The sequence below is a fragment of the Bemisia tabaci genome, chromosome 4 (assembly GCF_918797505.1).
Source record: "Bemisia tabaci chromosome 4, PGI_BMITA_v3".
NCBI lineage: Eukaryota > Metazoa > Arthropoda > Insecta > Hemiptera > Aleyrodidae > Bemisia > Bemisia tabaci.
The window spans coordinates 12,263,343-12,291,091 of record NC_092796.1 but is presented as its reverse complement, the minus strand read 5'-3'; the positions used below and the strand labels follow the sequence as shown (position 1 = coordinate 12,291,091).

The 27,749-nt window shown below is 41.7% G+C and overlaps 1 protein-coding gene across 1 annotated transcript; it reads left to right on the top strand.

The window, feature by feature from the left end:
• Nucleotides 1-257: 257 nt before the first annotated feature.
• slou (homeodomain transcription factor slouch) lies at nt 258-27,749 on the top strand. Its single transcript, XM_019046024.2, has 3 exons — nt 258-1,948; nt 26,068-26,420; nt 27,336-27,749. The coding sequence occupies exons 1-3, from the start codon at nt 1,282-1,284 to the stop codon at nt 27,606-27,608; spliced, it is 1,293 nt and encodes a 430-aa protein (XP_018901569.2). The 5' UTR covers nt 258-1,281; the 3' UTR covers nt 27,609-27,749.

The following is a 27,749-nucleotide window of genomic DNA, read 5'->3' as shown; positions in this document are numbered from 1 at the left end:
GGGATCCCATAATTAAACTATTTAAGAGGAAATTATCAACCAAAACTCGCGCGCGGATGAATGGAGCGAATAAAACGGGAAACGGGAGAGCAGGAAATCAACACCCCGCTAAGTGGCGGCGGGAGGGATGGCTGGCAGGGGGAGGAGGGGCGGCTCCTCCCGCGGCCCAATGAGGAGTCGCCGAGCCTCCGCGGAGCAGCCAATCGCGGATTAGACGCGCCTCCGCCCTCCCGCCCGCCGGATATCGCCGCGATTCCGAATAATATTTTCGTTCCGACTGGTCCCGCTCTTTAGTTAAACGTTCCGTTGCCGCTGCCATTCGCTCGAATCAGTTCGCCCGCGGTCCTTTCGCCGAATCAGCGTCCGAGACCTACTCGCATGGTCATCTTGTGCCTCATGGATGCTTAAACACGTGACGAACAGGTTCACAAAGTTCAAGCCGGTTTCCTATCCGAGGAATTGACGTTCGATTGTGGGATTGATTCAAACCAACAAGGAATGCTGGGAATCTGTGCGTGTGTAATCATGTACGGTTGAATGCCTGACATTAACATTTTCGTTCAAAATGCGTGATGAAGTGCTCGTTCAGTTCTAAAAAATCAACGGAATGTTTTTTAGAACAGCGTTAGTCTCGTGGAATGTTTTCACTCGCGGATGTGTTTGCAACGTGCCTACGTTTTGAATAAAAAAAGGTTTTTTTGAACGCGTTATCCCAGTGCAATAAAGGAAGTTTAATTGTTCAGTAAGTGAAATGTAAGGAATGAAAACTTGAATTCAAGCGTGTAAAAATGCATTTTAAGCGCCGTTCAAGTTTATGCGTGGTAGGTTCTTGACTCTTCAAAGTGACATTTCGGTGTAACATAATTTGACGCTTGAATAATTACCGGATATTATTTTGACTTCAGGGAATGCTATCTTATCAATGTTCAAACCGTGATAAAATCGCGTTTAACGAGGAAAAAAATGTGTGCAATCGGTTCTGGGTCATAAGGTTTATCTCAAACCCTTAAAGGTCTTAACTGTTGTTTTTATTTTATCTGCTCTAAACGATTTTGTCAAGAATTTGTGAGTAATTTGGTGCAATTACAAAATGCTGCCTGTAATTTTCGGAAAATACTCGAGCTGATTGAAAGACAATCTTGTGCAGATCAAAAACCGCAAGACGGATGTTAAAAATGCTTTCCACCGACTTTGATAGTACACCGAAGCCATCGGTAAGAATGCCCGCGTGATTATAATGCCTGAAATTTCCTCCCAGAGCCTGCGAAACGACCCTCAAGAATGACGATGATGATGATGCAGCGATTACTTCAAGAAAGTAACGACCACGCGGAGGCGGACCTCGCCAAGTACTCGTACCCGGAGCCCAAAGGCCTGGAGCCCCCGGTGCCCCCGGTGCCCCCCTCGAAAACCCCCCGGGGGGAGAAAGCCCCCGAGCAGAAGCGCGGCCTGAACCACCACCCGAGCTCGGCCTTCCTCAAACCGGTCCCCGCCAACGACTCAACGCTCAACTCACCGATGACCGAGAACCCGGCGGAGGGTCATCCGGACGATGAGGAGATGGCCTGCGACGATGTCAACGGCGACATCGAGGTGGGCTCACCGGTGGATCTGACGAAGGGGTCCTCGTTGGCGGTGCGGCTGACGCTGGGATCACCGGTTCGGTCGTCGGCGGAGGACTTCTCGGCGGACGACTCGTGTCCGATCGCGTCTTCGGACGAGGAGGCGGCCCGCGACCACGAGACGTTCCTGAAGAACCAGAGTTCGGGGTCGAGCGAGCGGCGCCCGGGCGAGAGGCGGCTCGCGTTCTCCGTGGAGAACATCCTGGACCCGAACAAGTTCACCGGGCCCAAGCAGGAGGGACCGGACGCCTTCATCCACCGCTTCCAGAACCCCTGCCACTGGCGACCCCACTTGGATCACATCGGCTCCGAGTTCAGTCACTCAGGTTAGTATCATTGCTCCATCATTATCAACTTGGGGGCTACCCTCTCTGACCGCTTTGTGGTCCAGCCGCCTAGAAAATTCGCGCCGCTATGGGAGAAGCGTGTGAACTAGTACGGGGAGGAACCGGCACTTAAAAAAAGTCGTGGGCTATATGGACATACCGACCGTTCCGGGTCCAGAGGCCGAGAACTCCGGGTGCTGTAGCCATAGCTTCGACTGCTCCGGGTGCCAAGCCCGGAACTTTCGGTCTCTGAGCCCGAAACACGGAAGGTATGTCCAATTGTCCATATAGCCCTCAAGTACGGCTTCCACGGCCGGAGTTTTGTTTCAGTATAGCGGGACACCCTCAGTCCTCAGTGTGACCAGCTACCCTTACGATTTAATATTCTATTCATAATTCCGATTTATAATTCGATTTATAATACGATGTATAATTCCGAAAGGAACTATCGAGCACGAAAATCCTTTGCACTCAATACCTTTTGACATATTTCATTTTCACATGCATGGTTTCTTTTTGCATAAACCGTCCAATTCATCTTTTCCGTTCCGGTGTTGTTTGATAAAAGGCAGTTTGCTCGACGTGGATACCTTCTGATAGACAGAAGACTGGTAAGTACTCTAAATGTTGAGTCATATGCACCGCTAGGAACACGCACACGCCTCTGTTGGTACGTGACTCAATGTTATAGGATACTTTTAGGGTAATTTTTCAAAAATGCAAAGAGAGAGAACTCATCCATATGTTATTTACCTGCTAATTGCCATAGCAATAATTATGAAAATCGGCCCAGTAGATCACAAGAAAGATTATGACAAGAAACGAATATTTTCGGGGTCAGATCGGCCTTATCGATGGCTAAAGTGGAAAATCACGTATCTCTATTTCGGTGTTTCAAAATCTCTGCCCCTCATTTTTCGAATAGAAACAAGTCAACTCTGTTATTTGAAATGTGTATAGAATATTTTACTGATGGAGAAGGAATATCATTAAGGGTGTTTTCAAGAAATTTAGTTGACCAGTTTTTCAACGGAATAATATGGCCGGAAGTCTGCAACGCAGCATCGCAAGCTGAAATACGTGGTTCCACATTTTAGCCATTGTCATTTATTTGATATGATAATGGTGATATTTGTTGGAAAAAAGACGCAGAAAAACACACAGGTTAATCCCTATGAACGTTAGCCCGGCCCCTTCCAACACAACTTCCAGCGTGCACTTTCCGTTTCCCAGGGATCGCATAGCGGCAATAAAATCCCGGGTCATAACTCACAAATTTTCATTTCTCTTTTCTGCCTTTTTTTGCTTCTTTATTAAGTTTCAAAAATCTTCAGTTATTCCTAAATAATGGAAATTTACCGAAATTTTCTCCAAATATTTTGAGAGAAAAAATATTCACAGAAATTGTTGAGACAAACTTTTGGTAAGATTTCTCAAAAAAAAAAAAAAAAAAAAAAAAAAAAAAAAAAGTTGATACTGAATACTTCTTAAATAATATTTTCTCGCTTAAAATTTTAATGGGACAGCACCAGAAATTTTATCACATTTTCAGAATAAAAAAGAAGAATGCAAAAGAACATTGGTATCATTGTTCAACAAGGTATCATTGACTATATTTTGGCGTCCATCAATTTTTGGTTTGAAAAAGTTTCGTTCTTAACGACTTCAAACTTACTGACACATTTCTGTGCATATAGCTGCGGAATTTCATAAGTTTCTGTTTTGAAAACACACTAGTTATTTAAGATTGTGAGTCGTTATCAAGTTTATAAACAAAATTTAAACGCATACATCTTTAAAATATTTGTTTATAACTTTATTTTGGCAGTGCTCATCGTTTCTTTTTGAGGTTATTTCAATTTTTTTTACTGAAAAGCTTTTAAATCGTTAATAGATGTAGGGGCTCACACAAGAGATTTACCTCTTGTCCAAATCATTAAAATGAATACTAGACTATGTTCGGACCTCTACGACAGCAGTATTGTGATGAGTGAAAATCTTGTGATGGACGCCAAATCTGTATCTTTTCATTATATTTTCATTCCAAAATAAACTGAACGAAAGAAATAACAAGGATGGAGTTATAAAAAAGATGTTTAGCTCGTATTTAAATTCATAATTTCCAACATCATTCCTCATAAAACAGTCAATGGTTAAGATTATTATATGAATAATTTGCCAGCAAAAAAAATAAGATTTGTTTCCTTTCATATTCGTGTCGATATACAATTTTCTTATATTTTTAATGTAGACAAGGCCGCAGACCTAGGAGCTTGCTTGAGTTGATCAAAATAATAATTTAAAATGAATCAATAAATTGTATAAATAAATTAATGGGTACCTCTGAGACTTTATGTAAGTTAGACAAAAATCTGCTAATTTGAATTATAGGGCCTCGGATATTGGCAGCATTCGATTAACGAATAAAATAATTTAGCACTGGAAATACTTGAGTTGGATTGCATTTTGCAAAAAGGAACCAAGAGCATTCCAGTGTTGCTAAGATTGTGCAACCATTTTTACCTTGCAAGTATAAAATGATCATCTAAACAAGTACTAACTTTATTCCCAAAAAATTATAAATTCACGACGAAAATTCCCCTAATAAATTTAATTTTTTGCATGATACAGACATTTTATTGCAAATAATGTAAGTTGCACAATCGTAGCAACATTGGAATGCTCTTGGTTCCTTTTTGCAAAATGCAAGCCAGGTTATCTGCAGTTAGTTTTAGCTCATAAACTTTTAGTGTTTGACCGTTTTTAGCTGTTAAACAGTTTATTTTAACCTAATTTTTGGGTTTTGAGCGAGGCGTATTCTGAGAGGCAGCAGCGGTCGGAGACATGACGGCGTCTGTTGGGCGGCGCTCTAATAATCACAGAAGTTCTAACTCTCCGAGGTCGAATGAGCCGTTTCCAGACTGGATGAATGATTACCGCTTGTATTTAATTTTTACACAAGAGGCGCTAGCAGCCGCCTCATTAGTCTTTTAAGGTGATAGGTCCTTTTGTCGGTCTTTTTTTTTGGACAGGGAGAGGAAGAAGGATGCAATGTGACGCACACATAACATCAATAGGATTGTCCCGTCCCACTATTAAAATTGTGTCTATTAGGAATATTCCCACTAAGATAACAATTTTTTCAATCATTTTTCTGGCGATTTTTTTATCAAATGAAGAGAGTGAGAAAAATAAAATAAAAATGGATCTTAGTATATGGATAGCTCAAGTCGAAAACTATGTCCCTCTATACTGCGACATTTAAATATCTCCGTTTTTGTTTTATTCATTTATTTTTATATTTAAAACATAACCAAAATATGCCCATAAACTTTTCTAAGAATATTTTTAGGTGACAGAAAAAATTCAAATCGAATTTTAATAAAGTACCGTAGGTTGCTTTTCAGTTTGCTTATGGTCAGTTTCGAGTGAAAAATAAGTGAGGCATCACAACGTCGCAATCGGAGGTGTGCACTTTTTTACTATATCCATCGATATATTTTTTCGTTGTTCAGCAATATGGAGGAAATATATCGCACTCCTGAAACGGTGGATGGTATTTCAGCAGGTTATAATTTTCATGTCCTTATAATTTATATCCTTGTAATCGGTGAGATTTAACTACCTATATAATCCGCTACAATCTTGACGGTGTATATCTATCGGTCAACGAAGGTGCATTAGAACTCCAGTTTGCAAAATCATTCAGTTTCTATTTGCGATGTCTACATATACCGGCGTCACCTTCCGGTCAAAGTATCACAAGCACCATGCGACGTTTAAAAATTTCCGCCACAATTTCATTTTTTACGCAGAGAAACTGTTGATTGAATCTGTTTGAAAATTTCTCTGATATTTATCGGCAACACAAAAACATTCTGTGAAATTTTCGGACAGCTTCGTTGAGCAATTTCTTAAAAATAAAACGGCGGCGGAAATTTTGAAACTTTTCATGGCGCTTGTGATACTTTGGCCGGAAGTTGACGATTTCGCGGCAATTGACGGAGTCATTTTTCGGCTGTTTTTCCCCTGTTTTTGGCGACTGTGCGCTGTGCTTGTGCGGCGATGATGATAAAAACAAAAACAAAAAAAAAACCCCGGTGTATTTGCGGTGCGAAAAGGCGGTGCCGCGGCCGATGCAGATGTCCGGGGCGGCAACGGCGTGTGTCCGGGGCCAATTACCACTGGATGATTGATTTTGTCGTCATCAAACAGCGATTCCGAATGCTCTGACACAGCGCCTTTAACTGACGTTGCTTCCCAGCATCCCGCTGTTGCGCAATCAATCCCAGCTAAAAAAATATCCTTCTCCTCAAGCAATTGTTGTCAGCCTTGTTATTTATTTTATTTTTTTTTTTTTTTTTTAAAATGATTAACTAAAATTAAAAAATGCTCTATCAATGGCACTTACATCAATATCGATGCTAGGAATTCGCACAGCATCAATTGCAGCTGTTAGGAATAAGGATACCTACACATGCAGTTACAAAAATCGTCATTAGGCAGGCAAAGGAACGTTACTCCATTCCTATGTTGCAAAATCAACTTTAAAATTCAATATTTAACAAGACTATGCGACTTGTCATCATGTATGTCTAAAACTGTGCTCGTTTTTTGTACTATCAGAGAAACTATCATTGAAACTTTAATTTAGAAACGTCCAGTAGTTTTCCAGTAAAAAAAAAAAAAAAAAAAAAAAAAGATTTGAAAGTAAAAATTTAGTCTTTGAAATGTATAGTTACGTTCTTAGAAGAATGAAATTGTATGAGAATGAAAATGACAGGAAGAAAGAAAAAGAGGAGAAGAAGAAAGGAAGATGATAAAGGAGATATGAAGAGGAAGCAAAAATAAGAAAATCAAGAAAAAAAGGAAGAAAAGGAACAAGAATAATGAAAGGATAGGAAGAAGACTGGGAAGGGGGCAAAGATTATAAGAATAAGAAGAACAACAGGAAGAAGGAGAGAATCGAATTCCTTGGTTTATCGAAATCGATCAGTATATCTGAAGATCCATCGATATAATCGACGTGTTGACCTCAATACACTCATTTCCGATTGCATCCTTCTTCTTTGCTAAACTTGATAGACCAACGTGCGGAGTCTTTACGTCGATTATTCAAAAAAGGAATCCAGTGCTCAAAAAATAAACAGGAGTGATTATTAAAATTATTCGCTCTAAAAACTGTTCACACATGACTCTCCAATCCGGAAATGCAGGGAGCATTCGTCGGAGTCATTCAGAAATCATTTTGAGGAACATTTCGGTGAGTCGCGCTTGAGTTATACGCCGGGCCCCGCCTGGGAGCGTATTCAACAAGAGAAGCGAAGCGATAAATAACTTTTTAAACGGGCGAGGGCCTAAGCCGGAAGCTGCGGTGGGACCCCCAAACTCGGCGGAAAGAAAAATGGTTGCCGGGAAAGCTCTCGGGAGGGCGGAGCGCTCGGCTGCAATAAGTCGGTGAAAAATTCAAAGGCAGCGATATCGCGGCGCGTCTACACCTTTTTGGAAGATTATTGAATGCTCTATTATTCAAGGGACGGGTTTCGCGGCCCGTCGATTTCGCCTTAAAATAACTCCGAGCCGCGGTTAATTTCCCGGATTCCCGCGGCACCTCGCGTGTGCCGCCGTTTTCTCTCTCGCTCCAACAATGGTGATTTCGATTCTTTGCACCACACCTTGAACTCTCTGTGCACGTGAACTCTTTCAGTCGTTAGTTCGTTACGTTATTTCTTGCTGCAGCCAGGCAGCGACGATATATTTTAGAGATCTCGCGATAAAAAGTCAAGTAATGCACGGAGAAAAAAATTTCGTGCGTGGGACCCGAAGTTTAGGTCATATGGATCTCTGAAGTTTTCGAATTGAGCATCTGAACACTTTAGGTCCAGCTGCTGAGGTTTGGGTCACACATCTGAAACTTCAGTTCTTACATCTGAGGTACTTTGTTTTTCAAATCCGAAAAACTTCGGTTCTCACATCTGAAGTACTTCAGATGTAAGAACTGAAGTTTCAGATGTGTGATCTGAACCTCGACAGCTAGACCTAAAGTGTTCAGATGCTCAATTCCGAAAACTTCAAAGATCCATATGACCTAAACTTCGGGTCCCACGCACGAGGTTTTTGTCTCCGTGTGTAATGGAGTCGGGCAAAAGTAAATTCGGAGATTACTGCTTTTTCTCGCCAAATGATGATTGATTAGAAACTTGTTGAACCCAAAACCAAATAAAATTTGTCTAATGATTATTACTGAATGTCGGGTCCAGGACTTTTCTGGACAAGTTCATGCAAATTAGGTTGGGATTGCTAAATTAATTGCTCAACTCTTCTGATCATCAGTTCCTATTATTTGGCGAATTTGAGCGTTGACCTACAAATGTAACTATTGCAATAAAGGGAAGATAGCAAAGCGAGGACTTTGAAATGTTGTGCCTCTGCGGCCAAGTCTTTTTTTGGTTCCAAAAAAAGATAACCTGTCATCGTCAAAATTGCCTTCTCTTTTATTTTGCTGCTAGTACATTTCGCGTAGTTTGGAGTCTTGGAAGTGGATACCGGAGTTCACGCCACTCCCTGAGCCATGATACTAAAGAAAACCGTCGCGCCTTCATTTTTTTACGTATGCAAGACATATATTTACCGAGAGGGTTTAGTTGCATCAAGTTAGTTGTCCGTGTCAAATTCCACTTTTCACTCTAGGAATCGCTAATTATTTCAACTTTGAAATTTGTACGAAACTGAAAAGCAGAGGGTATTTAAGTACTGCACTATCACGTCACAAAATTTGAGATTTTATCGAACGCTGCTGGAACGTCTATTAAAGCTCATCCAATTGAGTTTTTATCGGTAATGAAGTTTGAAGCTCATTAAACATGCTGTCCTTCTTTCAAGCAAAATCTAAAAATAATGTAAATAGTGTAAAAGATGTGTAGCAAAATTATGAAAGCTTTACTCCTCGATCATTTCAAGGGGGTCGAACCCTCAAGCATCAGATTTATTCAAGCAGTAGTTTTCCCCGTCAGAAAAAGGCAACTTCCCTACGTCGGAACGTGGACAATTAAGGCTGCCACACAGTAGATGGAGTCAATAGGAGAGGTTCGACAAAATATGAGAACTTTAAACGCCTATAACTCCGTTTATACAAAAATTTGAGGTTCTAGAAATGATTCCATCGGTTTCCTCGTCAAATTTTCTTCTGGCAACACCCTTTGAACTTTAAAATGTGACGCAGTTTTGACAAAAATTCATGCCAGACCTCTCCAATTGACTCGATCCACTGTGTGCCGTATCGGAGGCTTACACGCTGAGCGTTCCTCAAAGCCGGTCATCAGAAAACACTGATCTGGAAACTCCGGCGGAAAATCGGGGCGGCCCACTCTCCTGTGAACCCAAGTCGCTCGGTCAAGGAGCCATTTACGTCCGACGTGCACTAACGGATGAGGGCAAGTGGGCGATAAAATCGAAACATATAAATCTGTTTAACTAACTTTGATGGGACGGGGAAGCGTGGAGGACGGGCGGACACGGGGGAGGAGGGAGGGGTCCTCGGAGCCGCAATCGCTTTGAAGTAATCCAATTGAAAATTCCGCCGTAGGGGAGAGCTGAGTGGGGGCGGGGAGGGGGACGCCTAAGCCCCGTGGATCAGAAAACAATTGGTAGCAGTTTAAATGTCGTGTTCTCAGCCTTTCCTCAATTTTCCCACCCCAGCCCGACCCGACCGACCCGTTGCTCGTGCCTTGGCTTGGCCCCATTTCCTCATCCTGGTCCCTGCCCTGCGCGTGGAAGCCCCTTCCGCTGTTTCAAATTCGACGGTTTTCTCCCGACATTGATCGCAAGAAATTATTGTTGCTTACTGAGTATGGATATAGGGGCACTAGTGTCATTTGGACTGCGTTAAGCAGGAAGGAACCAAGCCACATCAACTGGGCAGTTTAATTTTTTAGAAGGGAACGTTTGTGTGGATTCCTTTGAAAATTTTGACGATTTGCCTCACACGATGCAGAAAATTCACTGCTTGCAAAAAAAAAAAAAAAAAAAAAAAAAAAAAAAGAAATCCGCACAACTGTTTTCATGTAAAATATTAAATTGCCCAATTTAATTTGGCAATAGCTGATGTGACTTGGTTCTCTTCTGCTTGACGCGGTTTATTTCGACTGATTTCAGTATAAAAAATCCGTGCCGCTTCCTGATTGGACTGAGAGCCTTCATGGAGTTCAATGAACTTGATGTAAACAAGCATGCAAGTGCAAGTTTCAGACTTGATGAGAAATATGTAATTACCAGCTTTCGTAATGAGTTCTGCACAACCCTCGATGAATATTTGTGCCAAGAATTACAATTGTCTTGAAGTTACAATTCATCTCTCTCTGTGAAATATGAATTCACTTTGCATGGGCTCGCTGAGGTTGGGGTCCAAGAGTCCCACGAAGGTGAATCATAGCCACTTTCTGATAGTGATATGATAGGCCACACTCTGTGGGGACAATCTCGGATTTTCCGTCGGAGTTGTAGTGTGGCACCAATCTCTGTGGGGCGAATCAGCGTAGCCACTACCGACAATTTACGGGGCTCAAAGAGCTTAATTTACTTGAATCCGATCTGGCGGATTTTGCATCCTCTTTGGCGTAATGAATAATACTACCGAAAACCAGTTGTTCTCGACAAAAATCTGTATTAACTTTTTTAGGCCTTCGAAAGCAAAAAGAAAAATACGAGCGGTTATACAATTTTGTCAAAATTATGTTAGTTGTCTGTTTACATTAAGTTTTAAGAGCTTTACGGAAGCTTGAAGCTCTTGAGCCTGGAACCGATCAGAAACAGAGGCGGATTCAGCAATTAGGCAACACCGGATTTCCTCCATTTAAACCTATGCTAAATAATCGATTCTTGTCTGAGCACTTGACCCCTCCAAGTATCGATACATTTCCATAGGTTTAAATGGAGACGGACATTGTGGCGCATTTGCTGGATCCGCAAATGATCGGAAAGCAGCGATTTTTTTCTGCGCTGCATGGATTGAAATCGCATTTCGAGAATGCGTAGTCGAACGATTGTAATGCATCTGCCAAAAATTCAAGATCCCCGAAATTGAAATGAAGTGCACCATTCTCTCTGCAAGTGAGAAAAGAGAAGAGAAAAATATGATTGTTTCCCATTCGTGGCAATTGATTTGAGACATCCTACGTAACACACTTTAAAGTGGACTGTGTTCAAAATCCGAGATTTTGAATTATAAATTTTTGCAACATCAAATTATCCATACGCGGTTTTCTTTCCAACATAGCTGTCATTTGCCTGTAGTGTACTGAAATAAATAAGGAGCCTTGAAAGTTCTATTGATCGAAGTTGTAGGTTTAGTATGTACGAATTCGGGATTTGGGCGCCTTCAATGCGAGTGATACTTCCAGCTTTTCCGGAGAGTTAGTTTAGTTGCGTGACCTAACTTAACCCAACCAGACTCTAATACTCTATTGCGATCGGTTCCTGAGCTTTGTGACCGATCAGTCGGATAAAATAACTGCAGAGAAACAATTCCCTCAGACGTCCGGAAACACTTGCCATCTTTTATTTTTTACAAGGAAACTCCTCAAATTGTTTTTCTCGAGGTTATCTGTGCGCTTTTGTCACTTTGTAGGTTCGGCAGGTAAATGCTCTCCCGGTTTCTATTCGATTGATTCTTTTGTGACTTCATCAAAGGCGGTTTATTTTTTACGGGATAATCGATTTTTCAGTTGAAACTATGCATGTTTCTTTTTTTCTTACATCCTAAAATTTCCCATCGATGAAATGGACGCACACTAACTTTTTGAGACAAAAAATAAAATAAACGTGTAGTTGTTGCTATTACAATCAATGACAGTTTAACTTATGTTATGAAAAAAATGTGTGTAAAACAGGATCTCGCATACAAAATAATAAAAAAAACAAGCCGGTTTATTATCGATTCTCTAAAACCGCTCATGATATCTTAGGAGCAAAATAATGAGATAGTAAAATCAATCAATCAGTCATTATTTTGTAAGTTACCGTTTTTTAAAATAATAAATCAAGTTTACAACCCGATTATCAAAAATTAGCACTCCTCCATAAAAATATGAAACAATATTATTCCCAAGAACAGCTTAAGAACAGCACAACCCTTAAAAGAGATCCTCCATTTTCCACCAGTATCATTCAATGAGAACAAAATGGCCATTGAAGAAGCGATACCCCCTCACCAAGGGGGCTCTCAATCCATTTTTTTTTTCAATGAACCTGTCACGGCACAATATTTCAACGGAGTGTGATTGTAGCGAATGCCCACTCAGCCTCTGATTCCGGGGCGCGATAACCCCCCCCCCCCCTCCTCGGCCCACCCCGGGTCATAAATTGCCGCGGAGAGGAGAGGGATCGCGGTTTTCGACTCGGTATAAATCGTTTAACCGCGGCTGAGTGATCGTGAATAATTGAGGCGTGTAAGTTAAAGAAACTTGGCTCGTACATCATCCCGGCCGGGAACTTTTTCACTCCTTTCCGCCGTGCCCCCCCCCGCCCCCCCCCCCGCCCCCCCCCCCCCCCCCCCGCCCCCCGGACCGCCGTCGCCGACACCGCACCCCCGAAATTCGCGCTTTCAGTGGTTGCGCCGCCGTGTAAAGCCGCGAAACTCGGGATGGAAAAAGTGCCGAGGTTGAGCGATGAACGTATACGCGTACACGCTCGCCTTCATTGTATCAAGTAGGCAACTTGGTTCTTTCGAGTGTCGAAATAGTGGTATATAGCGCCGCACAGATGTAGCAGATTTTAAAGCCATAGATACAAATTTTTACGCAGCAGCCCGTTTTCATGTCGATGCTTTTAAGAATCTGAACTTCAGATCCAAGTGACTTTTTTCCAGTGAACGCCTCAATGGAGATGTTGCATGTGTGAGGAATCTGCAATTTGACTGTTGATTCTTATGCAAAAGTTCGCGAGAAACATGATGGTGCCACTGGTTTCCTCTGAAATCAACTCCCAAGCTCAAAAAAAGCTCTCAAGTTGAGGCCAAAATGGAGGGGATATCCCAGGCTACCCTGAGAGTCCACCTCTACATTAAGACAAACTCTCCATGCAAAGATAGGGAGCAAATACATTAGCAGGGTTGCCGTGTTTTCAGTTTTGGAGTCCCCAAATAAAGTGGCAGCTCTGTCAATGTATTTGCTCCCTATCTTTGCACGGAGAGTTTGTCTTGATGTAGAGGTGGACTCTCAGGGTAGCGTGGGATATCCCCTCCATTTTGGCCTCAACTTGAGAGCTTTTTTTGAGCTTGGGAGTTAATTTCAGAGAAAACCAGTGGCATCATCGTGTTTCTCGCGAACTTTTGCACAAGAATCAACAGTCAAATCGCAAATTCCACACACATGCAACATCTTAATTGTTCCTGTTAAATTTTGCTTTCGTGGAGGAGGGTCCACTTTTCCGTCGACGGTAACGTATTTCCGTGGAAACTTGCTTTAATGTGGTAACACATCCGGGCCCCTTCTTCGTAGAAGCTGCATTTTTACTTCATCAAAGGGAAGCTCGCCGTCGAGATGAGGCGGAGCCTGGAGTTTTTCGGCGGACGAGTGCCTTCGGAAGATCAAAAAACTCCTCGCTCCGGCCGGAGCCTCAGATCAATAACGGTGGTCGAATGAGGCAGCGAGCGCCCAAAAGAAGCCATTTACTCCGTTCAGACACGGCCCTTCCAACCCCTGCCCGCCGCAGTTATGCTGTCAAAAATTAATAATGTAATACACATCCGCAGCCCGCCGGGGGACGAGGGGAGCGGCGGGAGGGGGCGGCGAGGGGTAGCGGGAGAGTTTATTTAATAGCACGGCGCCGATTGGCTGGTGGGTGGGAGTTAGTAACTATGACGACCGCATTTAACGCCACAATCGTTTTGACTTGTTGACGTAGCCCCCCCATTGTTCTTAACAAGGGTGTTTTCATCCCTCCGCGCTGCGCCGTTTTCCGGGCCCCCACCCTCCCTTTCCACCCCTCGACCGCTGATGAAGGTAGCACCGGATGGCTCATCCTCATTGTTTTGTCCTCCTCTTTCGTCTGTTTCATTCTGCTACTTTTTCCGTCACTTAATTTTCTCACTCTCTCGGCGGTCCTCCTCTCCGCCGTAATTACATTTTCTTTTCTCCCTTTTCAACCTGCCCGTTTTCGCTCCTTCCATTGGCGGCCTTGCGAAAAAAAAATCGCTCACTTTTCCTAATTAGCTTCTTCTCTTTGCTCTGGATTATCGAAACAGCACTATTCCAAGTTGTAGTCTTTGAGGTAATCTACCTCTTATTTAAACTGTGCTTGTACTGGTACTCATTAGAGCTCAAGTATTTTGACTCTATATGAAATTTTTGGAACTTTTGGGCTTTGATTTCCCTGCAAAATAGTATGGGCCCAGCACCACTTCATCACCTTGTTACATACAGTTCGGATTAGTGTGATTTTCCCCCACTTATTTAAAGGGGTGTCATGGCGTATTTTGAGAATACTCGTTGCTTAATTTCTGGGGTGAACTCTATCAAGAAAAAAAGGATATGGTTAAAAGTCAAAATAATAGCTTTTCCTATTTTTGATTCCGAACAAAATTAATGATGTGCCAAAACTGGGTTTCTAAACTTGCTGCTCAACATTCTGTCTTGCACACAGGAAGCAATATGTCGTATGATAAACCCACGTATTTATTGATGCTACTTTTCAGTGATACTTGAGTTGAAAATACTGATGATAATTGTAGATAAAATTGCAATAATACTGGTATCAGCTGGTGTCTTTATGACGATTGATTTTTCATACTGGGGACAGGACAAAACCGAGATTCATGATTATATAAATTCGGATAAAATCGCCTGAAGGTTGATAATGGAGATGTCGCACGTGTGAGGAATTTGCGATTTTACTGATGATTTTTATGTAAAAGTTCGCGAGAAACACGATGGTGGCACTGGTTTTCTCTGAAATCAACTTCCAAGCTCAAAAAAAATACTACACACAGAGTCACAGACTTGATTTATTTTGTGCCGGATGTTTTAGTATGAGTATGAAACTATAAATGCCATCGGAAACCCACTTGGATCCCATTTAGCAATAAGGAACCAGTGAGATTACAATGTTTTCAAAATCGTGCAACTTCCTCTTTCCTTTTAAAAATACTCAATATATGCACAGTTTCAAAATTTAAACAATTATTTTCCTTTAAAATTAACAATTTTTTGATGGAAAGCAAAAACTTTTTGCTATTCTCAGAGATCTTTTAGACAAAAATGAAGAAGCAAAATTTTTACAACACTGTCATTGCGCTGGTTCCTTTTTGCTAAATGCGATCCACGTATCAATCACCCTTTGAAATAGTGATAAAATTCCTCCGGGTTATTTCACGCTTCCCTCAGAAAATTATGATACTTTCATTTACCTCTCTCAATCCCTTCCATCTCACTTCAACTCTTTCCCTCTTCTCTCCTTTCCGTTTACTCTCTTCGTCCCAGCCTGGCGACCTTCCTCCACGTAAAAAAAAAAAAAAAAAAAAAAAAAAAAAAAAAAAAAAAAAACCCGATAGCCTTGTCTCAACTTAAGAGCCCCTTCTTGCTCTCTCTTCTCTCTGTTCTCCACCCCTCGCCTTCAGCTGATGGAAGGGAGGGAAGCGACTCCAGGGATCTGTACCCCTGTTTACCTTTATGTCGGTATAATGATTTGTTCCCCCGCCATCTCTTCTCGTGCGGCAACGCGGCGAACTTTTATCAGCTACTCCTTTCTAGTCCTTTTCGCTTGGAATGCTTCGTTCATCCCCTGGAGCGATATTGAATTAGTTATTCGCCGTCTCATTAAGAGCTCGTCATTAACGATTTAACGAGACTGTGCGATGGGGTCCTGTCACGGCTTATTTCGAGTCGATCATGCCTAATGGTTGATGAGATTAGAAAAACAATGATACGCGCCAATTTGCAGCTCGTTTTTATTTTCTTGGTATCACATGGAAATCTCGTCACTTTTGCTGACAATATACACCGGTGCACTGCAGTGGCGTGGCGTGAATGAGCGATTATCGATATTTTCCTATTTGAATCCGTAGTAAAGAGTGGATTATTAAGGTGTTCGTTGCAAACACTATGTTAATCGATCCTTTTCCGTAGGTTTAAGTGACAGATCAATCGATATATCGCAAAGCAGGCCATGCCACTGGTGCACTGAAAATAAAACTTCGGCCGTGGAAGCCGTACTTATACGGGCTATTTAGATATACCGTCCGCAATCCGGCCTCTAAACCTGGAACAGTCGAAATTTCGACTCCAGAACCCGGAACTTTCGACCTCAGAGCCCAGAACGGAGGGAATGTCTAAATAGCCCGTAACTTTGTTTTCAGTGCGACGTATCTAAACAAAAGGAGGCATCACTATTTTACACCTACAATTTTCGAGGTAGGCCACAAAACGTCCTACGTGCAGCTATATGGAATCTACAGTTAAGAATTTGTGTATTTTACGAAGGCATTAAGAAACAAAGAAGATTTGAACCTAGAGGAACAGGAATTTTTGAATTTTTTGTCTTATTTTAAAATATTAGGTGTAAAAGATTCTCTTAATTACGTTGGTTTAATCGAGCTATAGTGATTCTAGCTCAATTTTTCTCTTCAGAATAAGAAAGATTTCTCTTCAGATAAAGAAATTACATCAAAATAAAGATTGCCTCTCAAAAATTTCCCAGAAAGTAGCTCCTTCAAACCGACTTTCAAACCGATATCACTGCCCACTGCCTCCTAATTTTTTTACGATAACCCAACAGAAAATCGTTTAGGTGAAATTTACGATTTGGTTCCCTCCTTAGCCACCCTGTAGCTGACCGTGCGGATTTTACACCAGTTCAAAAATGGACCGATGACGTTCTCTTGCTGATGAAGAATGCCAACAATTTTCATTTCAACGTCTGGGGCTTCAATGTTTCTACTTTCCTTTTTTTATCGCAATATTTATTTAAAACATCAATTTATTTTTATTTTTCTTACATTTCGGCTGGGGTTTTCCTGTTAAATACTTTTTACCTTTTGGATTAAATTATACTAGCAATTAAACCTTAACGACACGTTTCTACATGTGCAACGTGTCAAATAATTCCTGATTTTAATCTATGTTTTGATGGATGAGAAACTATACTGAACATTTCTCAAAAAATTCCATGATTCTTCTGTTTTGCGTGAATAATATTGATCTATAAGAGGCGAAACTGATAAATTGCGTCTTTCAAGTTTTTCTTTTTAAGAAATAGCAGCCCTGGTAAAAATTGGCGATACGAGCTGCGTTTCAAAATACCATAGGAGTTCTTATAGCCGACTAAAGAAGGCTATTGAAAATCATATAGCTGGCTGTAGAAAGCGGAGCAAATCATATAGCCGGGCTATACGAATCTATAAAAAAGTATACGGTCGGGCTATTAGTTCCTATCGCCGGGCTTTACACTTTATCGCCATTGGCTATAAAAGGCTATAAGAAATCGTGTAGAAATCCGTGTGCTTTGGAAATCATTAAATTTGATACGGAACTACCTTAATATTTACAAAACACACATTATATTTTCCTCTAAAACATATTTTTTTTTCATCAATTAAAATGAGATGGTCCATACAGCGTGTGCAAATATTTCAAAATCATGAGTTGAAAAACGCTGACTCCGCGAGATTAAATATTAGAGCCTAACACAAAGCGGAGCGGCGACGCATTGGCGCCTACGAACCTAACAGGGATACTTCACGCATTGCGCGGCGACTCACTGGCGCCTACAAACCTAACAGGGATACTTCACGCATTGCGCGGCGACTCACTGGCGCCTACAAACCTAACAGGGATACTTCACGCATTGCGCAATGCGTAAAGTATCCCTGTTAGGTTTGTGGGCGCCAATGCGCGTTTCGCGCTCTCTGCCCGCCCGCCGCGCCGCAGCGTGCCACGGCGTCTGAAGCAACTATTTCACACCAATGGTATTACATAGTATCATAAGAAATTTAAGGCGCTCCAATATATTAAGAATGACAGGCACCCTTCAAAAGTAAGGAGCTTTCCTCGCAAAATAAATCAAGATACTATGGAACAAAACGAGAGCGGTAGTCCAAAAACTAACCAAGTCCTAGTGTCCGTATATAGTAACGTTTAGCATAAACTTTATCGTCTGGCTGTTGCTTAATCGCCATCGGCTTTAAAAGGCTATAAGAAATTGTGCAGCCGGCTATAGGTCTATAGTATTTTGGAACACACATCCTACCGCCAATTTTTACCAGGGAGTGTTGGAACATTTTTGGTAGAGTAGTACCGCATGCTAAAATGATTAGAAAAGAGAGAAGAATCTTGGTACTAAGTGTTAGTGCTAAGATTCTTCTTCTTTTTCCAATCATTTTAAATAGCAGTGTGGTTCAAATTTTCGGATATTTTAGTCCCACGATTCCAAAGTTTAGTCGTGAGTTACCTGAGACTTCATCTAGCCGAGATTAAGATCCAACCGCGAATCCTTAAGCTAATGTTCCACCGAACAAATGTTTATCGTCAACAACGATCGTGTACATTGTCCATTACACAAACTGAGACCGAGAAAGAAAAAAAGGGCACACCCTTGTCTAAACTCCCCTTCTCCGCCCCCTCTCATCCGAAGTGCTCCTGCACGCAAAGGAGCAGCCATCCATCGAGTGAATCTGAGACGCGCTTCGAGATCGAGGAGGGGAAGGGGGAGGCGAAATTAGCTGCAGAGCAAAATAGTTTAAATAAGCGCAAGCATCAAGCTTTCCAAGTTTAAACAAGGCAAATTTATTATTAATTACCGCTTTCCCCCTCTCTCCGCACCTCCACCTCGCGACTCTCCTCCGTCCGCCTCCACCTCCGGGCGGTGGGAGGCCGCTCCGCCAGACGCCCCGCCCCCGCCACCACTTCTCCCGGCAACTTAGCGGCGGATCTAAGGAGCTAAGAGGTCCCGAGTTCGTTGTTTAACACGCGGAATGAACACGGTTGCCGCTCACAGCGGAATTTCAAAGTCACGAGGAGCACTGAAAAAAAGTTACGGGCTGTAGTGCCTTGCTAAGGAAGAACGCCGTATGAACATTTGAGAGTTGCAAAATTTCCTTCGATGAAATGTTCATTTTTGAGGAAAGATATAAACATTTTTCCTAGAAATTTTCAGGGACTTTAGGTAAAGTTGCGAACAAAAGTATCTGAAAAATGGGAAGAAAAATATTCATAACTTTACCAGGAAATTCGTGTTTTATCAAAAGAAATTTGGCAACGCCTGAAGGCTCATACGGTGTTCTTCCTTATCACGGCAGTATGTAGACATACCGTCGTTCTGGGCTCAGCGGCTGAAAGTTCCAGGTGCTGGAGCCGTAGCTCCGACAGTCCCGGGTGCTGCGTCCGAAAATTTCGGCCTCTCAGCCCGGAACGCGGACGGTATGTCTATGTAGCCCGTAAGTACGGCTTCCACGGCCGGAGTTTTTTTATTCAGCGAGGAAGAGACACTTTGGTTAATTCTGGTTCGGATGACGAAAGTTTCGGTGACCTAAGTCCTTCATGCCTCAATACTTATTTTAAAGTAATTTTAGGGTAACAAAATTGGCCACTAAGCAACTAGGTGTGATTAAAGCATAACGCAAAATGTTTTCTTTTTTCAAGTTTTGAGGAAAAAGGAACTGGAGATTAACTGATGAACAAGATATAAGAGTTTACAGTAAATATTGGCTAGGTAAATTAAGTACATAGGATCACGAAAAAAAAATAGGATAAGTCGTCACGACCAGCGGCTGGTTGAAAATGCGCCAACTACCGTGCAGTATGGGACACAACTAACCCGGTAGTTGTTGCAACTACCGCCCGGTAGCTGGCGCATTTTCAACCAGTGGCTGGTTGTTACGACTATCCTAGTTTTTTTTTCGTAATACAAGGTGAAAACATGTGATGTTTTTTCACAATAACCTCCTAAGGTGGCGCCAAAATAATCTAATCGTAAGCTTGAAACGTTTGGATTTAATGCCACCAAAGTGGATGTCTGCAACTCAAATAAAATACCCAGCCGAGAAAATAATTTAGAACCGCGAGATAAAATTCTCCTTATTCGGCAAATAAGACCTAAGAAGAGCAACCGTGTTGGAAAGCTCTATTTTACCGTTGATTTGCAACCATAGTCGCTTGTATGTGTGTGGGTCTGTATAATTGTGCGCGGGGCCGAATCATATGCTGCGATAGACATCCTAATGAGGTCGGTTTTGACAATATCAATACCCACCCCCTCTACCTCCAAACTCTATCCTAACTTCAGACGACATCGACTTTCAAAAGTTTAAATGCTTCGAGTTTCTAATCGGAGCAAGGATACAATCTCCATTGTTGGAGTCACTTCCTTCCCATGTTGTCATAGTAAGTCAATAAATGAATGCCCATCCTCAAACACTGTCACATGCACATCGTGGCATAATTTATGACGAGTTGCTATGGGAAAGAGTCTTTTAGTTGAATATGAATGGTATTAAATGAATGTCCATCCCTAAACACTGTCACATGCACATAGTGACACAATTTATGACGAATTGCTATTGAAAAGTGTCTATAAGTTGAATATGAATGGTATTAAATGAATTTCCATCCCCAAACACTGTCACGTGCACACAATGACACAATTTATGTCGAATTGCTATAGAGAAGTGTTTAAAAGTTGAATATAAACGGTTTAGTTTGTGTTTTGCTCATATTCAGTACGGATGTTTTTGTTACATCTATTTTCCAAAGATTAAGTCACATGAAAGTTAGGTAATATTTTATGGCGAATGGCTTAAAAGTGCTTTTCACCTATCGCGTCTTGTGCACCATAGCAATTTGACAATGAAACCTCCAAACAACAAATCTAGATCACGGTGTTTAAAATGTTTTATTTTTTCAAGAAATTACTGGTCGACATTTTTGGGCAGCATTTTCGAAAAATATAATAGAAAGTACGTCGGGCAATTCAACGATATTTTGGAAAAAAACCACGATCAGCATGGAAAAAATAAACCATTTTCACAAGGAATATTGTGTTTTTCACAAAAGAGCGAATAAGACATGAAGTTGAACCCATGACAAAAATTCATTACTTCGACAATAATTTTTCTCGTCATGAATATCCTTTTTTTGTAGTAAAAAGGAAAACATGCATATAGAACTCATTTTCGTGTGACAACAAAAAACTATCATCATGATAAGAATTTTTTGTTGAGATAATGGCTTTTTATGATGGGTTTAAATGTCCCTCTACTCTTTTGTGACGAGGGCGATTTTTCCTGCATGCGATTGTATTTTATTTTATCGGGTCAAAATTTCTAAACCATCACGCGGAACATCGCGAGATAAGTTATTTTAGCAGTCTCATCATCGATTCAACAGATTCGTTTTGAAAATTTTACTATAATCGGTGAAAGCTCGCTAAGTCGAACTGTGTGGGGACCGAAAACAAATTCGACTTAAGCAGCAATTCGTCCTAACCGATTCTCCATTTAACTTATGGACGTGTCTAGGGGCCGAAAAAAAATTCGACTTAATCGGCATTTCGTCTTCACCGTATTCCGACTTAGCGAGCTTTTACCGTACCACACTGGGGAAAAAAACACATGGGATCTAGAGTCCAGACTCTTGAAATCATTGACAAGAAAAAATACTCTTGATTCAATCGGATTTTCGCTTGAATCAAAACGAAATCCGCTTAAATTAAGCGGCTTGGTTCTTGATTTAAGCTAGATTCTGATTGAATCAAGAGTACTTTTTCTTGTCGATGTTTTTAAGAGTCTGGACTCTAGATCCAATGTGTTTTTTTCCAGTGTTTTACTGTCATGTGATTTAGACCCCCTGAATAATGCGAAGTTATGGATAAAGAAGGAGGTGACAGCCCTGTCGGGGCCACACCTCATCGATCTCGTAGCAATGGTTGCGGCGACGGTTTCTTGTATTGTGGGGAAGACGTTCCGCGCGTGTGAATTGATGTTTCAATGCGCGATGGAAGTTTGCGGCGGAGAGATTTCACGCGACAAACGTAACGAGCGAAAAGTTCCGAAGTTCCATCATTAGCCGATGCAGAGACGTCACCCGGAGTCGGAATGATCGAGTCTTTGAAAGTTCTCTCTCCATGCCCTCCGCGGGTACCGCTTTGATATAAGTTTCAACTTTTCACCTTCGGCTTAACCGCTACTCAAGTTGTCTCCTTCAGCTCGTCATCCTCCTGCATGTCGTCATAGAATGAGTGAGGCAGTGGCGTGGCGTGGCGTGCTTTGCGATATATCGATTGTTATGCCATTTAAACCTATGGAACACAGGAACAGGATCGATAAACAGGGTGTTCGCAGCGATCACCTTAATAATCGATTCTTTACCGTAGGTTTAATGACATTACAATCGATAAATCGCAATTCACGCCGCGCCACTGGAGTGAGAGGAGTCATCGGATTTGTTGTATGGACGGACAATTTGATTAAGGAGCACATGCTAAGAGACAATTTATTTTATCGAACAATACAAATATTAATATTTTTTTAAAAAATGCGTTTTTGAAAAATAAATTTTAATTTAGAAAACGATAAACTGAGTAAGAGATATACTATCACATCATGACTTAAATTATATTGCACTTTATTCTGAGGAGTTGGTGCAAAATATCCTTTAACAGGGCAGGAAATTCATCACCGAAATATATATTCCTAACTTCCTACATTAAAATTGAATGGAAAGCACGATGAACATATTGAAAATTTCCAAATTCAATCGAGTGAAAAATTAGCAATTGAAATTTTGCAAGTATTTATACTTCATAATCTAGGGTCAATGAAAAAATTAAACACTAAGAAGTGGCCCGAACTGTATATAACAAGGTGGAGAAATGGTGCTGGGTCCACACCATTTCGCGGGGAAACAAAGCCAAGAAAATACCAATAATTAAAATTCGAGTCAAAATTAAATTTTTTGAACTCTAATGCGCACCAGTACGTCCTAAACCTAACCGTACCAAACCTAATCTTCATTTCGCAGAGAGTTTAAAGGCATTACGTAATTTAGCTCTCTGTTCAAAAAATTAAACATGATAGGAAATTGGGAAGCGTGCAATGGAGTAACGCTGTTTCCGTTGAAATCCGTCTATTTAATAAAAATATGGGAAGGAGAAGGAAAAAAACGATCAAACTCTTAGACTTTTGAGTTATGCATAAGTACAGTCAAAGCAAGGTTACGCGAATTGACTTCTCTTCTAGTGTAAAGCAGAAATGTCAAATTACAAGGAAAATGGATCAGATTTTTTGAGGATTCTCCATATGTGGATGGTTATGATTGAGCGTTAATGAATCGAACTTGATCGCATATCGATGCGTAACATATCAGGGCTTTGCACGAGAGCGGGCGGAGTGCGCCGGGAAATCTTCCTAAGCTTTCAAATTGTTACGATAGAATTAGCATACTAATAGCATTACGCTAAGCGACGGGGAGGGAAGGCGAAGGGTGTATATTATTTTCCGCACTCAGCGATAGCATTTGAGCAAAGGAAAGGGCCCCCCTGCCAACTCTCCGGATATTCTCTCAAATTGTTTAATTCCCCTTTGATGAAAGTGTTTTAATTGATTCTTTCCATCGGAGTGTTTTTCCTGAAAATCGCCTTTTCCCGGCTGAGTAAGTTGTCGTTACCTTCCGGCCAAAGTATCACAAGCACTATGCGACGTTTCAAAGGCGGCAGAAACTTTGAAACGTCGCATGGTGCTATCAAATTATAATAAATATAAATAAAATTATTTTTTTTTCAAAGACATTTCTCAACGAAGCTGTCCGAAAATTTCAGTGAATTTTCTTTGTGATGCCGATAAAATTCCGGGACATTTTCGAACAGCTTCAACCAACAATTTCTCCTTAAAAAAATAAAATGGCGGCGAAATTTTTTAATGTCGCATGGCGCTTGTGATACTTTGTCCAGAAGGTGACGATATATCGACGGTGAAACTACTAGACCACGTATCTTGGTTTGAACGTCATAGATTACCTGCCATTCTTTATTTTTTAGATGGAAAATTACTCAAAGTAATTTCTTGCAGTTTCCCTGATTTTTCTTCTCTGTATGAAAAAAAACCTGTGAAGTTTTAGGCAGGATTGCCGATTTTTGAATTTCCTCCCCTTTTACACAAAAGGCCTAGTTTTTACCATGACTTTGCTTAAGTACAATCATTGTAGGGGGTACTATGTAATATTCCACTGAGATAAAATAGCACAGTTTTATACATCGACCACACTATTCAACTCGTGTAATCGCACTCCCGGGACTAGAAACCGTATTCTTGGCTCATACAGCCGAGTTTTCAAACTAATAAGGTAAACGATAGAAAAAAAGCTGTGTCGAATGGACTGAGGAAAGGTTCCTAAAACCTGGAGTACGATTATATGAACGTATTTCTGTCAAACAGAACTATGTGCATTAAGACATGAGCCCTTAGACCCATAAGAATATATGCATAACAGGGCTCACGTTATAATGCACATAGTTCCGTTTCGCAGAAATACATCCATATATGAACCGAACGGTACGGCATATATAAAACACCGTGCTTACGGTTCACATGATTGACAACTTTTGTCAATACACATATTGATAGAGAATGGCGCAATGAATGAAATTAAAATCCATAGATCGACTATATTCTCTAGATCAAAATAATTATTCAGGAGTCTTCAGTAGGAAGCCCCTCCCCTTTTCGCTAATTGTTATTTGCCGGCAACGGTGTGAAAAGTGTCAAGTCCGGAACATGGAGAGGGATTGGGTGAGGAGGAGAGCACAATTACATAGTTGACTAAGCTAACACCAGGGGCGCTAATTAATTGCGAGCTCCTTGCTACCCCTGTCACCCCTAAGCGTTCGTTCAAAAGATTAAAAGATTACCTGGCCTTTGTTTCTGTTGTCTCTCTCCCAAAACTATTCCGCTTCAGGTTTGTTTTGATGAACTCCAAATGCAGGGCACTTATCAGCATTTTGCAAAAATGGAGATCGTTAACGATCCTCCGGTTTCCACAATCATTGCCCTTCCCCTCTACTCACCCTGAAAAATAATTGGTATTTATTATGATTAATTTTCTCAGGAAACTGTTTCGTGACCGGTGAAAACCGAAGCAGATTGCATTTGCTTACCAACGTGATCACAGTGATCATCCATTTTCTTTAATAAGCAGCTCTTGTATTTGCTGTAACCGAAGTTTGCAACAGCTCTGCTAGCCTACCCCCACCTCCATCCCTTATTTTCCTAATCAAGGTCTTATCCGACCATCAGAGTTATTTTCAGTCGAAAATTAAATTAAATTAAAAAAATATCGAAGAAAAACCTGAGGTCACATGCTAGTTTTTGTTTTCCTCAAATCTCGGCCACCAACATGTAGCTCTCAGGCTTTTTATTCGATATGCTTTAATTTTTCATTTATTTTCCGACTGAAAATGACTCAGTTTTGAGTCAAAACGTCTCGCCTTGGGAAAAAATACACATTAGATCTAGAGTCCAGATTCTTAAAAACATCGACAAGAAAAAAAAAAAAAAAACTCTTGATTCAATCAGATTTAAGCCTAAATCAAGAAGCAAGTCTCTTAATTTGAGCGGATTTCCTTTTGATTTAAGCTGAAATCTTATTGAATCAAGAGTCCTTTTTCTTGTCAATGTTTTCAAGAGTCTGGACTCTAGATCCAATGTGGTTTTTTCTCTCTTGAATTTTTAACGTATTTTTCGACTGAAAATGACTCAGTTTTGTGTCAAAACGTCTCGGGTTTTTAGTGTTGAATTATTAGCATTGCTTCCCGTTTTACCCCCACTGGTAAAAAAACACATTGGATCTAGAGACCAGACTCTTAAAAACATCGACAAGAAAAAATACTCTTGATTCAATGAGAATCCAGCTTAAATCAAGAACCAAGCCTCTTATTTTAAGCGGATTTCGTTTTGATTCAAGCAAAAATCCGATTGAATCAAGAGTATTTTTTCTTGTCAATGTTTTCAAGAGTCTGGACTCTAGATCAAATGTATTTTTTTTTCCAGTGCACTTTTTTCATGTTACCATTGTCTTATAGGCTGCTTCGTAAAAATTTGTATGAATCACTCTTTGACCGGATGAATTTGAGTGTTTCAGGCGGGGACATCTCGCGGCCTTTCTCGGACTCGCTGGTGGACGACGAGGAGGAGTCCCTGGGCGACGGCGGGCTCTCGGACGGGAGCGAGGAGCGGGAGGGTGGAGGACACCCAGACACGCCCGGGAGCGGGGGTGGGAAGCCGAAGAAGAAGTCGCCCTCGCACAAGGGCGGGGGTGGCGCGTCCGGGCCGGGCGACTCCAAGGGCTCCAGCGGCGGGAAGCCCCGGCGCGCCCGCACCGCCTTCACCTACGAGCAGCTCGTCGCCCTCGAGAACAAGTTCAAGACCACCCGATACCTCTCCGTCTGCGAGAGGCTCAACCTCGCCCTCAGCCTCAGCCTCACAGAGACACAGGTGAGATTTAGAATAGAGAAATCATGAAATTATGATTCATGCCTCAAGCACTCATCAAAAAAAATGTTGCATTATTGCCGGAGCAAAAAAAAAAAAAAAAAAGAAAAAACCTAAGAGACGGGGCCCAAACTAGGTAGGAATGTTTGGTAGAAATACGTATAAACTGTTGACTGCATGATAGCTTCGAAGGCGTTGTCACCCCTACATTGTCAGAACGCAGGGTATTTTTTGTACTTCGATAATATTCCCAAAAGTTCAGGAAACAATAAAAAGTTTTCATTGTGAGATCATATAGTACCAATAAATTGTATACCTATATGGTTAGGTAAATTCTTGGTGAGATTTCCGATAGAGGGAGAATTCAGAAAATATGGCACTGCCGCAGGGGACTAAGCGACTGTTGGCCGTTTAAAAGATGTCTTGTCAACCTCTGGTTACCAAGCCAGTGGTCAGACTCTGACCAACAGTCAATCTGCTAATCAGCCTAACTACTGGTTTGCGAGAGAGAACTAAGGCTTACTGGGACTTGACCTGACAAAACCGGGAGTCATACACTCCTACCTCTAGTCAAGCTCTGGTCAGCTCAAACCACCACTTTGACAAGCACCTGACCAGAGGTCTTACAATCGGCCCTAATCAGCCTAACTACTGGTTTGCGATAGAGAACAAGAGCTGATCGGGATTTGACCTGAAGAAAACTGGGAGTGTTATACTCTGGTCAACCTCTGGTCAGCTCAAACCAATCATTTAACAAGCACCTGACTAGAGGTCTTACAATCGGCTCTGAGTAAGTGGAACCGTCATGAGGTGGCCTCTTTTCCAAAAGTTCCGCCCAAGAAACCAAACCATTTTTTTTAAGCCTTTAATCAAAACAGTTCCGATACCGTCTCGCTGATGATCGTGTTGGTTGTGCAGGTGAAAATCTGGTTCCAGAACCGGCGGACCAAGTGGAAGAAGCAGAACCCGGGGATGGACGTGAACAGCCCGACGGTGGCGCCCTCTCAGTCGACGACGGGGCCTCCTTTCTTCCACCCGCTGGCCTACTCGGCGGCCCACCACTACCCCTCGTCGGCCTCCTTCGCGGCTGCCGCCTCCGCCAACCAGACCTACGGCGCGGTCGCCGCCGCCGCCTACTTCCACCACCTGGGCGCCCACCACTCCAGTCTCGGCCACGGACACTCCTCTTGAAACTGAAACAGGAAGGAGAAGTTGGAGACTTCCATCAAGGTCCCTTATGGTCAATCATGGTCCCTTTTAATCAAGGGCTAGGTTGCTGCTCCTTAATAAAAGGTCACACATTTGGACCACGTGAAGCAGAGAGGAACCAAG